Source organism: Panthera pardus, unplaced genomic scaffold, assembly GCF_024362965.1.
Source record: "Panthera pardus isolate Hobbes unplaced genomic scaffold, ASM2436296v1 HiC_scaffold_22, whole genome shotgun sequence".
In the NCBI taxonomy this organism is placed as follows: domain Eukaryota; kingdom Metazoa; phylum Chordata; class Mammalia; order Carnivora; family Felidae; genus Panthera; species Panthera pardus.
Window position 1 is genome coordinate 74,657,216 of NW_026526788.1, and position 16,538 is coordinate 74,673,753.

The 16,538-nt window shown below is 38.9% G+C and overlaps 1 protein-coding gene and 2 non-coding genes across 3 annotated transcripts in view; all 3 read right to left on the reverse strand.

The window, feature by feature from the left end:
• EIF3A (eukaryotic translation initiation factor 3 subunit A) overlaps positions 1-16,538 on the reverse strand; it is a 35,532-nt gene that overhangs the window by 10,363 nt on the left and 8,631 nt on the right. The window contains exons 5-17 of the mRNA XM_019459588.2: positions 15,884-16,083; positions 13,791-13,999; positions 11,909-12,080; positions 8,157-8,261; positions 7,673-7,771; positions 6,411-6,527; positions 5,718-5,903; positions 4,857-5,204; positions 4,322-4,426; positions 4,120-4,233; positions 2,750-2,872; positions 2,089-2,242; positions 1,343-1,527 (exon numbers count right to left, since the gene is read on the reverse strand). Coding sequence (XP_019315133.1) covers positions 1,343-1,527; positions 2,089-2,242; positions 2,750-2,872; positions 4,120-4,233; positions 4,322-4,426; positions 4,857-5,204; positions 5,718-5,903; positions 6,411-6,527; positions 7,673-7,771; positions 8,157-8,261; positions 11,909-12,080; positions 13,791-13,999; positions 15,884-16,083 — 2,117 coding nt within the window. The remainder of the gene's footprint in view (positions 1-1,342; positions 1,528-2,088; positions 2,243-2,749; positions 2,873-4,119; positions 4,234-4,321; positions 4,427-4,856; positions 5,205-5,717; positions 5,904-6,410; positions 6,528-7,672; positions 7,772-8,156; positions 8,262-11,908; positions 12,081-13,790; positions 14,000-15,883; positions 16,084-16,538) is intronic.
• Positions 6,864-6,993, reverse strand: LOC128772602 (small nucleolar RNA SNORA19). Its single transcript, XR_008416775.1, has one exon. It is a non-coding gene; the product is annotated as a small nucleolar RNA SNORA19 (small nucleolar RNA).
• LOC128772603 (small nucleolar RNA SNORA19) lies at positions 7,914-8,047 on the reverse strand. The gene has a single exon (XR_008416776.1). It is a non-coding gene; the product is annotated as a small nucleolar RNA SNORA19 (small nucleolar RNA).

Here is a 16,538-nt window from a genome sequence, read left to right on the forward strand (position 1 = left end):
AAATGGACAGATTTGCGAAAACTAAAAAAAAAAAGCAACTCAGGAATCCATCATCACAGCCAAGTAAGTCACCTCCCTTTCTTCAGAAGATGAAGCTCCCATAAGTTAACAGAATGTAGCAAATTAAAATAAGTAACAACATTTCTGATTCCATATACACGTACAACTTTGTGCCCAATAGAAAAAGAATAGGCGTAACACATCATGTTTTAGAACACAAAGTTAGGAATCGTATAGGCCACATTCACTAGTAACAAGGAAGTAAAAATAAAAACTAGCAACAGGAGTAACAAAACCAAAAATCTATCCATATACGTTTTAAACGGAAATCAAAGAACAGCAGGTCATCCATCCAAGAAAACTGACACAAGGTACGGCACTGAGGAAGGAATGGAGACAGGCAGCAGGCAAGAAACCCTCCAGCTCCTCAAGTCTGAACGTAGAAACAAAGCTGTATCTTGTTTAAGAGGGAGCACTGGCACATCCAAGAGGAAACAAAGAGAATGCAGACAGATGTCAAAGAACCATAAGGCATAAAACGAGCTCAGAAACGGTTAGAGTATAGATGACTAAGAAGAAAATGGTGACAGACAAAGCTACTGGAAAAAGCAGGAAACAAGAAAGGCCTTGACTGCTAAGGCAGGTTTTACCTTTGGTTCTAAGTAATGAGTACCAATCAAAGCAAAGTTTGAAACCCAAGAGCAGGTAAAATGATCAAATATACATCATGAAAAAAACGGCCACGATGTAGAGGAAGGTCTGAAGCTGGGGAGAGACTACAATCAGACGGAACAGTAAGGAGACCAGTAAAATAATACAGACAAAGGAAGATTCTAAATTAAGCCAGGAACGTAGAACAGAAAGGAGAGAGGGGGTAGATTCAAAACTCTTAAGATTAAATGGGTAACGGTGCCACCAATCAGGAGCAGGGATTAGAGACACAAACTAGAGGGGGAATAAAAGTCAGTTTTGGACGTGAGCGCATATTAAAAATATTTAGGGCAGCATTTGAATCACTTGGAAATATTGTTAAAATGCAGATGCTGGGGCGCTTGGGTCGCTCAGTCAGTTGAGCATCTAACTCTTGGTTCCGGCTCAGGTCATGACCTCACAGTTCATGGGTTCAAACCACACATCAGGCTCTGTGCTGTCAGCACAGAGTCCACTTGGGATTTTCTCTCTTTCTCTCTGCTCCTTCCCTGATCGCTTGCTCTCTCAAAATAAATAAACATTAAAAAAATAAATAAAACATGAAGCTCAGACACTGATATGTGCACTGAGGCATGCAAGAGAACCGGGTGATAAGCATGGCACATAAAAACAGAGTAACTTCTACACTCACCTTTCTAGAAAGTGGATCGTCACCAAGTCTTCTCTCTTCCTCTCTACGTCGTTCCCTTTCTTCAATTTCCAGCTCTCTTTGGCGTTTTTTCCTTTCCACTTCTTCTAATTTCTTGACCCGCTCCTGATATTCTCGTAGCTCTTCCTCACGTTTTGCCCGTTCAGCACGCTCTCTCTCTTCACGCTCTAGATAACGGGTTAGGTTATTAAGTGTGCCAAGTCTTTGCCCTAGAACTAGGTCTACTTTGCTGGTATTCAGCAGGCAGCGTAAGGTAGAAGGAAAATTCTTTTTAAAAAATTGTGTGTATTTTACAATGAGCTAAGGGGCAGAAGATAGTCAAGAAAACAAGTATGATGCCACTCGACGCTTCTGTAACGAAAAGATACTCGAATGCCTCCCCAACTCCTGAGCATCTTGGGATTCCAGAGAAAGGACCATCTGACAGACTCCATGTGGTATGTGCTCCTTAGTACATGTCAGTGCTACATAAACTCGAGTGATAAAAATTAAAAATTAAAGAATGGTATTAATTTAAAAAACAAAACAAAAGATGTGGCAATAAGCTAGAAGAGGACAGAACATCCTCACCTAAAACAAACTTCAGACAACTACAAGTTAGCTTAAGTTAGCTGCAGTTAAGAAGCCACTGATCCTGGTTCCTCATTCCTGTATTTTCTAAGTAAGATTACTGTAAGGCGGACTATCAACCTTGCCTCACACACCCTCCAACCTTGGTCTAGCCATACCTTTCAGCATCTGTTCTTCCGCCCTCCTCTGCTCCTCCTCTTCTTTTTCTCTGTGGTAGGTTATTCTGCGTTCTTCTTTACGCTGCCTTTTGCGCTCTTCCAACCGATTATGCCTTTCTTCTGCTAATCTCTCCTCAAATTGTTTAAGTTTTTCCTATTAATAGAATGGACAATAAAAATCAACTCTTTTGAAGCCCTACAAACCAGCTAAATCTGAAGTTTACAAAAGCACCGCAAGTTTCTTGAAACCCTATGTACACACATTTCCCAATGACCGGTTTCTGTGACGTGTCGTGGCCAGTTATTTTTTCCTACACCCAGTGGGTTTGTTTTTATACAAAACAAATCAAATAATTAAATCAGAATTTAAGAGCAGGACACTTTGATCTATTTTCTCCTTTCTAAATCCAACAGTAAACAAAACCTACATCCAAAGTAAATATTATGCAGTCCACTTGCACCTTCCGAAAATTTGTTTATAGATGGCTGACTGCTTAATAACCTACAAAATATTTTCAAGAACGTTTCTATTAAAATGTTATTTAAATGATTATTACAAAACGTTGGCTCAGGACACAACGTACCACTGCATTAAAGAAGAACCTTAAGGCAAAACAAAAAAGCTCATGAATAAATGTTTCCCTGAAACCAGTAACTTCACCTCATAAACAGACTGTCGTGCGGCCTTGAGTCGCATTACAAATAAATCTCTGTCTTCAAGCATTCGTGACATTCGATTCTTATGTTCGAGAGCCTTTTCACGTTCTAGTTGCATGGTAGTAATCTGCAAATACATAACATGAAGTTAAATTTCAAAGCATTCACTTTCCGATTAATTTACTCTCAATTCCTGACAGATATTCTCAAAGAATGACGAGCAGATCCTCTGCTCCTTCTGTCTTGCTATAAAAATGGAAGGGTTACTATATCCATGCCCACGTGTCCCTGGGCAGAAATCAGGGACAGGAGACGGGTAAAAGAGTCCTGAGGCATCTGTAAGAAATTCTTATCTAGGCCCATGGTACTGAAAATTTTTATAAAGGAAAAACTACAATGTATACAGTAAAACAGAAAGGAAACACCTCATGGTAATAAGCACTACGATCTAATTATGAAAGATATTTTCTCCCTTAAAGAAAACTGTGGAGGTTCAGGCAGAGTGCACTAATGACTTAAGAAGACTTTCCTCTCTGTACTCCAAAGGGAAACGGAAGGCTTCAGGGCAGAGACTACAACAAATCATCTCAAATATTTTATCTGGTCTGCACTCTGTTTTCTCTGATTTTACACATTATCACAAAAATTCGAACTTCTGAAAGAATGGGAGGAACTGGCAAACGAAGCACAGAATGGCAACACTCCAGTGGAACCAAGAGGCTGCATTCTCCACACTGCAAGTCCCCACAGGTTTGTTGTCTGTATTTACTTTTTTTTTAAAACTAGAACAGGGCCACTAGTTTTTAATCACAATTTAATCACGAGCATTTGAAAGCCTTGCTCTTATACCATTAGATAAATACAGAAGGAACAGTCTAGTCCCAAAAGGCCATGTACTGTATGATTCCATTTACATAAAATATCTAAACAATAAGCAAATCTAGAGACAGACAGGGCACTGGTGGTTGCATAAGGCCAAAGTGGTGTGGAGAAAATGGGGAGGGACTACTAATAGGCGTGGAGTTTCTTTTGGGGTAAAGTTTAATGGCTGTGCAACTCTGTAAATGTACTAAAACCCATCAATTACACAGTTCAAACGGGTGAATTGTGTGGCATGTGAGTTATATCCTCATAAAGCTCTTTTTTAAGTGAACTTTTCACCTGTCTTTTGCGTTACTACAAGTTTCATTTTTTAACCTCTGTTGTAAAAACATCTATCTGCCCACCAGTCTGTCTGTATTCAGCCATTAAAGCGCCACCATTCCTCGCAAAAGAGCACAGAATGATCAGTTCTGAAACCGTGGCCCCATTACTGGCAGAGGATTTAATTATAGCTTACAGTCTAAAAGTGTTACAGTCCAATGTAAATCTTACTCTTTCTTCTTCTTGCTGTTCCCACAGATCCATGTCTTTAATCCTCTGTTCTTCATATGCGCTCTTTATCAAAGGGATTTCCTCCAAGCGTTTAGCTCGTTCGAAATAATCAATCTGAATGACATGAAAACAAAAGTATTTAAGAAAGAAATTTCTATTAACCTGACATGTTGTAAGTTTACCAACCAGTCCTTTCATTCACCTTCTTTTCTTGATTCTTCAGGCGTTCCTGAAGTTCCTTCTTTTCTTTCTCCAGTTGTTCAACCTGTTTAGCCATGATAAAATCCGGATCCAATTCTTCCAGATCCTGTAAAGTATTACAAACGCACAATCACTAATAAGAATATAGAAGAAAGGCGTATGGAGCAATGTTTTCTGTAATCAAAACCTAAGTTACTTTTTATACAATGAGTAGGTGTTACCAGCGGGTAAAGTTAGGCAACGTAAGAATGTTTTACAATAGCCATATTTCCACTTCTGTGTAGGGAAAAACAACATAATCTTAACATCTACTTCTCATTCCGCCCACCTGCACGTACCCAACTCTGTTTTAACAATGGCTAAAAACTGCACAGAGCCATTTAAAACAAATGCTTACTTCACAGACTATAGTTAATCAATCAGCTGTACCCCAACGAGTGAAAATAACCAGATTACTCAAAGTAAATCACTAATTGGTAAAGAACTGTGCTTCCGAAATGTGGATCAAAGACCGTAACAAGTAGTGAGCTACATACTTCAATATCAATGTCTTTGAACGCTTTGGCACCCAGTTCCGTTTTCTTGATCTGCTCCAAACGCTCACGGACAGTTTTCTTTTTGATCTGTTCATGTTCCTGTAAGATGCGCTCCTTCTCTCTCTCCTTTGCCTCCTGTCGCAGCCTCTCTTCTTCAGCTTTCCTTACTTTCTGAAGTTCAGCTTCCCTCTGCTCCAATTCTTCCTTCTCACGCTGAATATTGAGACTCTCAAGGCGCTCTTTCCTTTCCTCAATTGTCTGACGGCGAGCCAGGATACGCTGATGCTCTTTTCGGGAATTTTTAAGGTATGCAGTAACAGCCAACTGATGCTGTTCTTCTTTCTCTTGCTTCAAAAATAAATGGATTAAAAAAATTATCACATGACACACCAGGGTATTAGGCATCCAAAAAATTACTAAATAATCCTGACCTATTACCCTTACGTATATCTGCATTTAATAACAAGAGATGATGTTACTCAAGCTACTAGCTCCCAGCACCAAATACTACGACCTATACAAAGTCTTTCATAGCAGCGACACAGCTGAAGAACCTTCATTTGCTAGGTCCATTGTTCTCTGCACCAAATCTACTTTATAGCATGTAAGCCAAGGAGAAAGGCTAACAACACTAACAAGGAAAGAAGTTAAGCAGGAAGGAAAAATCCCACAGAGGGGGTGAAGAGGGGATATCGTCTTATATGTGATAGGTACAATACCAAAACTAAGAAATACAACTGAATAGGAAATATATAACAAAGTCTTTTTCTCAGACATCATCCCAAACAAACCTTTTTGTGCAAGACATAGCGTAAGGGCCCCTGAAAGATTCTGTAGTTCATTTCTCCCCAAGATGCATACCAAAATATGAGCTGGCTTAATGACTTCAAGTGCCTTTGCAAGTACTGAAGACATCGCTGTCAACTGATTTCTGATCTGTTCTGAAGGCATGCTTTGCAAATGAGGACCAATTGGAGCATCTTCTCGAGTAGCGTAATTCAAATCAGATCCAAAACTAAGGGTCCGAGAAGTGTGGTCAATACGAACCTTTGAAAATTAAACGACCTCATCAATAGTGACATCTATATACAAATACGAAATCATTCTACAGACGGGTCCCTTATATTTTCTTAAATGTCTATTTTTGAGTGAGAGGAAAAGAGAGAGAGCGTGTGTGCACACGAGACAGAGCACGGGGGAGGGGCAGAGAGAGAGGGAGACACAGAACCCAAAGCAGGCTGCAGGCTCCAGGCTCCGAGCCGTCAGCACAGAGCCCAACGCAGGGCCTGAACTCGTGAACTACGACAGCATGACCTGAGCCGAGTCAGACGCCCAACTGACTGAGGCGCCCAGGCGCCCCACAAATAAGTAACTTTTGATAAAAAATTTCAAATGAATATGAGAAAACATTAAGAATGTTCAATACAAAAGCTAGAAAACCCATTCGGTACAACTTTAAAATGGTGCCACTGAACCAAAAGCTGCGAGAAACAAAGGACAGGCGTTTTTTAGTCCTTCAAGGCCTTCTACCTCGGTGTCCCTTCCAGCACATACCTGCAGATCACAGTGCCTGGCAGCATCTACTATAGCCCGTTCCAGTTGGAAAGCATCAACAAAAGGAACCAGAGAAGTCAAACGAGAAAACTCAATGCTCTGATAAATCTGTGCCACCTGCATAAAGAACACAAGGTTAGCAGTAATAGCTATAATAATTTATTCAGCATTTTTATGTGCAGTCTTACACAACTATGAGTAGAACTTATGTCCATTTCCCAGAGAAGAGAAGTTGAAGCTCAAAGTTAACTGTTAACACTACACTGCTAGAGCTGGAATCACAATTCAAAGCTATCAACCCCAAAAGCTATGCTCTGAACCATCACATTATACCATTCCTCAAAAGCATAATCCTTTCAAATCCTAGTTTCATCAAACAAAAAGCCCTGAATGGCCATATATCTGTAGAGACCTGCTACTTACCTAATTCATCTGAACACTTCTAATAAAATTATTTGTCTGAAGGAGACTGGCAGCATTACTATTTAGTTATACTGCTAATTAGCCTTCAACTATTTGTATAGCACATAAGAAATAACACTGCTCACATAAACAAAAGAAAGCAGGTCAATGAAATGTGCATAAATACTGAAGTGAAAACATAGTAAAAGCCCCCTCCCAATGAAACAAATGGAAGACAAAACAGGAACATTTAAGCCATATTATAAACCCTAATATTCAAACTTACATGAGTCAGCCTAAAGTATGTTAAAAGACTAACAATAAATAGCGTTAGCAAGAGAAAAGGCTTCCCCACTCACTACAGGTAGGAGGGTTCACTAACTGAATCTCTTGAAGAGCTATTAAAGCTTTAAATGTGTAAACTCTGTGACTAATTGCACTTCTGATATTACACAAAGTCACAGAAGTACGTAAAGACACATGTATGGGAATGTTCACTGCTACAAACATTTTCTAATAGCAGAAAAACCCCTAGAAATACGGATTTCCATCATTGGAGTCTGAATAAATCACAGTACCCTTGAGACAATTTAAAACCATGTAGGTGTTGAATTAGATTTACACTACTAATGAGGAGAAATGTACATAGATAGTATTCAACAATAAAGGAGAAAAAAACTACAAATTATACGTAAAATATTGTTTTCCAAATCAAATACATTAAGACTAATTTTGGCAAGGCTAGAATTTGGTGAGGAGTTCAAATCCTAGGCCATTCCTCAATTTTTTAGTGTTGTGATAAAAACAATCAAGGGGAGAAATTCCAGTTCTAAATAAAACATTTATTTAAAAATGTTTACCTGCTGCAGAAGACGAAGTATGGTGTTGTTTTGCAGCTGTGGGACATACTGTTGCAACTCTGGTTCCTTTTCAGGTTGTTCCCTAACCCAATTTAGAACCTGTAAAGTCCATTACATTGAAAACAGATCATACTTTCTAATAACAGTCAAACATTTGTGAAGCTTTTTCTCATTTTTTTTTTAAACATACAGAAACATCACAGTGCAGGGAAATACAAATGTAATACAAAACTATGTTGATGCTTGTCTGAAGGTGACTGACAGCAATGACTAAATTAGCCATGCTGCTAATTTACCTCCAAAGGTTTATTTATTTAGCACATCAGAAATATCTTTTCCCTTAACATAAAGAAAAAAAGACAATGAAATGTGCACTGAATTTAAACACAGAGGACAATACTTCTCTCTCCTCAGTATAAATACAACCTGAAAAAAGGCCAGCCAGCAAAGGTCATATAACCAAAACTAGAACGCCAAGCCTTACCTTTGTGACTCTCTCGCAGAGTTTTAGCGGGTTAAATTCTACTTCCAGCCAATTGTAAAGGTCTTTCACTTCGGGAACAACATACTGCAATACATTGAATCTGACCTACAATGAACAAAAGGTTTAACTGCTGAAGGAAATTTTCCAACTAAATTCCCAACTGAATTGAATACAAAGAAGAAAAATACAGGATTGGAGATCTAGAAAGTGTCTGAAAGACCAGCCTCAATCCTCTTTAAATTTACCAGAGGACTCTAAAAGAAAACTACACTTGGGTCTCTTACCCCAAATTATGTATCTATCTACAGTGAAAAGTCTCCCAAGAGCTTAATAAGGATATAAGAACTCTAAACCAACAAAATATTTATAAAGACAACTAGTGTGGCCAACCTAATTACCAGCAATAAGTAAAATCCCACAGTTCACAATTTACTGTAGCACACAAAAATTACCATGCCAACACTATTCATAAAAGCCCCTATTAGAAAAAACTCAGGACAAACAGGGATAGGTTCTTATACAGAAATGATCGAAGAAAAAAAAGCTACACATGTGAATAAATCTCACAGGAATTTAACATACTGCATTTACGTGAACCTCAAATCTCACATAAAGTACACAGGCAAATTTATGTGTGGTGTCGCATATCAGGGCAAGTGGCTATTTTGGGGGGCATGGGGAGCGAGGACTATAAACCACCTGATGAGAATGTACCCAATTACATTTATGATCTACACTTTTATATGTGACTAAAACTCAACTAAGGGTGCCACCTGAATAACTTTTCTTAAAAAGGGAGACAAAAAATGGCCAAACTTTATAAACCTCAAAACTGCCCATAATTAAATCATACCTTACCTGAACTATAAACTAGAATACAGAATGCACGCGGACCTTTACCCTTTACATGTGGGGAACTGCAAACCCAAAGACAGCAGACTAACTGCAGACACACAGCAAGACTTGCAAGCACAGGACTGCAGGATTGTGTGTGTAGCCACGAGACTGGTCACACGACTGAGGCAAGTGACAGCAGATCCTATCCCCACACACGAGCACTCTAGTCTACCTCCTATCCAAAATGGGTGCACGACTGATTTCCACATTTCTGGAATACCTCCCTCACAAGTGCCTTTATTGAATTAAGTGTGGTGTGGTATAAGCATTCAAATAAAATTCTCCCGGCTGTAATCGTATTCCTATCAAATTATTCTAGATTCTCCATTTAGCACCCTTTTCCCCAAAGAGGAGATATGTTACAATAGGCTACTGTAATCTGTTAAAATATTTCTAAGATTTATAATTGGCTTTCTGATCTAAGAACGAGTTGCTTATGAACTCTGCTTAACCTGAATATGTTCCTGAAATAAGAGAATCATTCTCGGGGTGCCTGGCTCAGTCGGTAAAGCGTCTGACTTCGGCTCAGGCCACGATCTCGCGATTCGTGGGTTCGAGGCCCACGTCCGGCTCTGTGCTGACAACTCAAGGGCCTGAAGCCTGCTTCGTATTCTGTGTCTCCTTCTCTCTCTGCCCCTCCCCCACTCGTGCTCTGCCTCTCTCTCAAAAATAAATAAACATTAAAAAATAAATTTAGAAAAATCATTCTCTTGGTGTTTACAAATTCAGTTATAGGAGCTCAAAGCTCAGGTCTCAATCTTGAATGTATGGTGAACTCATAAAGACTTATATAAATGCCCACTGACAGCCAGCTAATAACTGACCTGATACCAACCTATACCCTTCTCATAAACCTTTATACCTGTCTATGGGCACAATAAGGACCCAAGTCTGGATGTCCTGGCTGCTGGCCGAAAGCTCTCCAACAATGATAAACAAACCAGTGTAAGACACCAACTTTAACATCAAGGTGTGTGTTAGGTATATAGATAAAAGTTCAAGAGATATGGACTCTCTTTCCGGTTTAAACACTTGTTCAGTATTTTAAAATAAAAAAAAAAATTTCTTTTACACTATTTGCTAGTAAGATCTCTTCCCAAAGAAAATACTATCATTTTATTCACTTAATTCTAAGTCAGTCCCACAAAAACTCGTCAAAACACAAAGCTGACCTGTGGACAGTGGCAACAAAATAAAACATGGAGGCATACAGAGACAGAGAAGTGCTGTTTTGCAGATTAAGTTCTTGTTAAAAGCTTACAACAGGCACCAGGGTGGCTTAGTCAGTTACGCATCTGACTCCTAGCTCAGGTCACAATCTCCGGTTTGCGAAATCGAGCCCCACGTCGGGCTCCACAATGCTTTGGGACTCTCTCTCCCCACCCCTCCCCCTGCTTGCACACACAGTTCTCACTCTCTCTCTCAAACAAATAAAAATAAAAACTGACAACAAAGGGAATCTGCCTTCCTACTGTTACAGAAAAGTGTTCCAAGGGAAAAGTGTTGCTACATAGAAAACTGATTAGTTCTTACTTAACGGGTTCTGCCAGAAAAGGAAAGCCTCTTCTCTAGCAACTGTCCCTCTTATTTCTCTTGTTCCAAAGTAATTTACTGGGCTATTATATTACAGTAACTACTAAGTCTGACTATTGTGAGTCAGACTCTCTAAAACCTAAAGTTGTAAATCTTAATTGCCTGGCATGTAATACACACGTGTAAGGGGCACCTGGGTGGCTCAGTCAGTTAAGCAGCAGACTCTTGGTTTGGGCTCAGGTCCCAGTCTTGTGATTCATGAGACTGAGCCCCAAAATTGGGATTCTCTCTCTCCCTCTCTCTCTGCCCCTCCCCCGTGGAGAACATTCTCTCTCTCTCCCTCTCTCTCTGCCCCTCCCCCGTGGAGAACATTCTCTCTCTCTCTCTCTCTCAAAATAAATAAACATTAAGAAAATAATACGCACTCACATGCTAATTTCCAGTGAATGCAAAAGTCCATCAACATAAACATTGTAAAGATACACCAACCTTAGGCTCCATATTCTGAAACTGATTGGTGTAGGTACTGGGTACAACCTAGAAATCTACATTTTTTTAAGTTTTATTTAAGTAATCTCTAACGTGTTGCTCGAACTTACAGCCCCAAGATCAAGAGTCACATGCTCTTCTCAGAAGACTGAGTCAGCCAGGCACCCCTAGAAATCTGCATTTTATTTATTTATTTATTTATTTATTTATATTTAGAAATCTGCATTTTACAAAGTACTTCATGGGGTGCCTTCGTGATTCAGTCAATTAAGCTTCCAACTCTTGAGTTTCGCCACAGGTCATGATCTCATGGTCATGGGATCGAGCCTTGCATTGAGCTCCGCACAGCCTACTTGGGATTCTTTCTCTCTCTACCCCTCCCCAGCTCATGGTCTCGTGACTGTGCTCTCTCTCTCTCTCAAAATAAACAAACATTAAAAGAGAAAGAAAAATTGGAAATATTCCCATTGTCCAGAATCAGGCCTAATCAACTTCACATTCATTCCTATACTCATCACCCCATTTCTACCATCTGTCAGCTTGGTTAGTTTTCCTGCAGCCCTCTGAAGTAAGCCATGAACCTTACCCATCATTACCTTTTCTCTTACTGAGTGGTCCACATTATTCCTCAGAGGTAGTCCAACTCTCATCTACTACATCAAATGTAACTTCAGTCCACCCCCTACAGAGGAATCACCTTAAAGGAACACTGTGCTGACTTACACCGGCAGTTCTCAAACCAGTCCATTCATCAGAACCACCTGGCACGAACTGTAAACCCTGACCATAAATTTCCTATTCTGAGCTGTAAGAATGCTCGAACTTATACCAACCATATCGTTAATAAGGCCAATTCGTGTTGGTGGGGCTTGAAGACCTAGCAGCGTTGCAAGGCGACGTTGTTTTTCGACTATAATGCCATCCATATCCAGAAGTCGAGCAATATCAGTACGCTCAGGGGTAATAGGGATGGAAAGAGTGGCCAAAAGGACTCTAGTAGACATTCTGGAGAACAAAATCACAAATCTGTTACATTCATAAATGTTACCTGACATAAAGAAAGACACTTCTCTTTAATCATTTCGTAAGATATGCCAGTGACAGAATATGTACACCACCTTTGGTGGACTATATTCATACATATTATTCATCAAAACAGGAAATTAAGAGAAATGGGCCATACTAAAATGAGTACTTGGGAGAATCAGAACTTCATCTACCCACTTACTACTCTCAATATCTTCCAGCTATAGAAAAAGACTGGGAGGTTAAAATGTAGAATAAGATACCTTTGTATATCCTATGCTTCCTTAGAAAAACAAGGCAGCTTTAAAAGCTAAGAAAAATGACACTAAGAAAGGGGTGGAAATTTACAAAGAATGTCAGTGAACACAACAGGGGTGTTGGGAGGACGCGTGGTGGAGAGAAATCGTAACTTCCTTAAAACACAAGAGGCAAGTCAGGTTGAATTCAGATCACCGTATTACATTAAGGATAGTGGGCTCTGGAGCTAAAGGGTGAAGGGTTAGAATCGCAGCCTCACCGTTTCCAAGACTGAAACCTAAGGCAATTTTTTGAGTCATGAGGCTATTGTAAAGATTAAACAAAATAATGTACACAGAGCTACATAGCCCAATACTTACTATTATAATACCATTACAGCAGTTTCTAAAGGGATGGTACTGGGGCGCCTGGGTGGCTCAGTCGGTTAAGCGGCCGACTTCAGCTCAGGTCATGATTTCACGGTTCATGGGTTCGAACCCTGCAAGGGCTCTGTGCTGACAGCTCTGAGCCTGGAACCTGCTTCAGATTCTGTGTCTCCCTGTCTCTCTGCCCCTCCCCTGTTCACACTCTGTCTCTGTCCCTCAAAAATAAATAAATGTAAAAAAAAAAAAACAAAAAAAAAAAAACTAAATAAATAAATAAAAATAAAGGGATGGTACATAGGTACCTTAAAGGAAACCAAGTTTTGTTCTGTTTTAAATCTCAAACAGACACGGATTACATGAAGGACAATGAGTGAACACTGTCCTCAAGACTTTCAAAGAAAATATACTAGAAAAATTAATTTAGTTGGTTCCGTGTATTGCTGCAAAGGCAAAAGAAAAACAATTTGGTATACAGAAAGAATTATGGAGGCCAAAATAACATGGTCTGCCAGTAAGAGAAAAGAGTGGTGTGTGAGCTGCCGGAGTCCACCAAAACACGTTAAAAAATATATGTATTTGACCGGAAGAAAATAGGTTACGTGTGATGCCAAAGGAAAAAAGTGGTCTTTAGATTGCTACGTCACAGACCCTTTTTTTATGTTCAAACACACACTCAGTTAATGTCTTATAATCAGGCATGATGGCAGCATTTATTTTTTTAGTTCTCTTATTTGTTCTAAAACTAGATTCTAAATACCATTTATGGACAGAAAGCTCATACCATAACACTGTCTTTCCTAATATTCAATTTTCTCCATCAGGTTTTTGCTACTACCAAAGAACAACAATGTCCAGAGACATTTCTGATGGGAAAGAACTGCTACTGGCATCTGGTGAACCAGGGATGCCCCAAAACATCCTTCATGCCTAGTCCCCTAGAACAGAAAATGATCCAGCCCCAAATGTCAACAGTGTAGAAGTTGAGAAACCCTAACCTGGAACCATGCCATTTAGTAGGAGATATTTGTTTCATACTTTCAATATTATCTGACTTCAACATTCTTACCTTTGCATCTCTTCCTGTGTAAGATTCTTTCTCATTTCTCTGGATAGATGGTAAAGACGATGGAGTGTAGATGCATGAAAAAGAGCATTTCCAGATTTCCAAAACACAGTCGAAACTTTGTTATAGTAATTTGCCATCAACTGAGGTTTAGGTGGTTTTTTAGACAAGGTAAATAGTCCATGAATATCTTCCACAGCTTTGAACGCTTCCTAAGATTAGGAGTATAAATTACAGTCACTGCATTCTAAACGAACAAAAAATCTAATCCAAATCTCTTTATGAAACCTAAAACACAAAACACTGAAGAATAAAAGTGGGAAGTAAAATCCCTCTATGTGTGGTTCCTTTTATTCATCTATAATCTAGTATCTGATGTATCTCACAAAACTGCCATGATCACAAACATACTAAATCCTTAAACTTCTTAAAATTAGACAGAACAGGTTTGAACTGGCACAGGTTTGAACATGTGCCAGCTGACGTACAGAACACAGTGTTTTGCTTTCTGTCTCTTTCACAGTAGTAGCAGGGGTGTAATTTGAGAAAGTGCCAAATATCTATACAAACATCTATCTGCCCCACAGAGAATTTTGTAGAATTCAATTTTATTTAGTCTTTCTGTCAACCAGCCCCAGCCTAAAGCTTGACACAGTAACCAGGTTAGCTATTCTACAACTATCTTGACAACTTTGCCAACTATGCTTTAATTTGCAAAGGTTATTTTTAAATCCCATTGACTGTCCTAAAAATGTTTCAAAGTACCCTTGCACGCATGGTTTTATATGCTTACAAATTTTTCCGTAATAGATTATTTTAATGATTAAATCTGATCCTTTTGACAGAAAACAGATCAGCGGATCTTAAGGATCAGGGAGGGGTTGGGTGCAAAGGGGCATGAGGCAGTTTTGAGGAAATGTTTTACATCTTGATTATGGTGGTTACTGCATTTGTCAGACTTCAGGGCGAGTTTTGCTGGAGATAACTTACACATCAGTAAATGTGACTTTAAAATTCTTTTTTAAAAGTGATTATCATACCACTTGGGATATACAGTAAAAATATCTAGAAGGACATTAAAACAAAACATAGAGGTTATTTCTGAGTGATAACATGTGAGTATTACTTCCTTCTTTCTACTTATCTATCCATTTGTTCTATAAGGAGTATGTCTACCTTCTATAGAACCTCTTTTTCCTATTTCATCAGGTAGTATTTTAAGGGTGTCCCTACAGAAACGGAAAATATTTTGGAGAGCAGGAAATCACATTTTCACTTGGCTCAAAAAACTACCACTCTTTCTTTGCAATTTCAATTAGATTTTATATTTTGGTCAAACATGTAGAAGTCTCAAGTTGTGACTACAAAATCACGTGAAAATGTCTTTGCACAATTCTTAGTGTAAAAAGCTCAAGTAGTGGGCAAGACTCCCAGCACCACACTGAGATCTCCCATGTAGGATATTCCCCATGCATGTTTACTAAGTCAAAGCAGCACCAAGAAATCTGAGAGACGATCCAGTGCGCTTCTCCAATTCTCTACAGCAAAGGACAAGTTTTGTTTTGTTTCGTTTCGTTTTTAATTTCCAACCTTTTGCCACCAATACTTTTATAAAATACAAAATTTTACAAATTTGTAAAATTATTACAAAAATTAATTGAAAAACAAGCTCAGTTTTTCTAAACAGAGTAAAACACACACACACCATCACCATGAAATCGCTATCCTTCCCCCCCAAAAAAACCCTTCGTAAATGCATATTCTCCTCTCTAATTATTTCAATCTGGTAGTTCAGACTGGCACCAGGCAATGAACCACACTTGGAGCAGCACTGAGGATGAACTGTTTTATATGGAAAGCCACTGGGCCCAAAAGAGCACACATTTGGCCCCCATTTCACAGCAGGTAACTAGAACCACGATATTCTGAGATTGCTTGTTCAGAACTCTTGGTTATCCATCAGATGATCTTAAATTCTTCAATTAATGATTGAAATTAACCAGTAAGTATCAAGAGAAAGATACTCATTAAAGAAAATAATAATAACAATATGGGCTACTGTTACTACAAAAGACAGATAGTAGTTCACAACGTACCTGCCACAATTCCATGCTGATAGCACTGTCCAATTGAACCAGCCTGGTCTCCAAATGCATGGACTGGCTTTCTGGATTATTAAGATTGATTGCTGTACTTTGGTTATGGTGGCGTTGAATCTGTGACAAGTGCATTCTCAAATTGTCACAAAGCTTACGGAATTCAGCCTTACGGGTGTATTGGAGGCAGAATTTGAAAGCTATAGACATAATTATAAAATATATTAGGTACTTTCCACCATCAACAAGTATGTGAATAAGTTTTATTTCAAATACTGAAATCAGTTATTTTAACAAGATTTACCCAAACTTATAATCAGTCTTCAGAAATGATCAAGGTCATTAGTCACTTGTGTCGTGACCATCTACTAGACATAGTCCTGGCCTAGGACTAAAATGTGTTTCTGGGATTCTGGGAGAGTTTACAAATGGGAAGCTATTCAATTGAAGTGTAGGAGGGACTCACCTTTCAAACACCTACCACTTCAAATCCTAAAAGAACAAAAAATTCTAGCCTGGAATACAAAGAGCCTTCTTATCTAACAAAATTTGGGCTTATGATAACCTGATTTCAACTGTGTACATAGATGTATACCTTAACTACTTGCTCTGTCATTAAAATAATTTTCTACTGTCATATATGCAATATAACAAT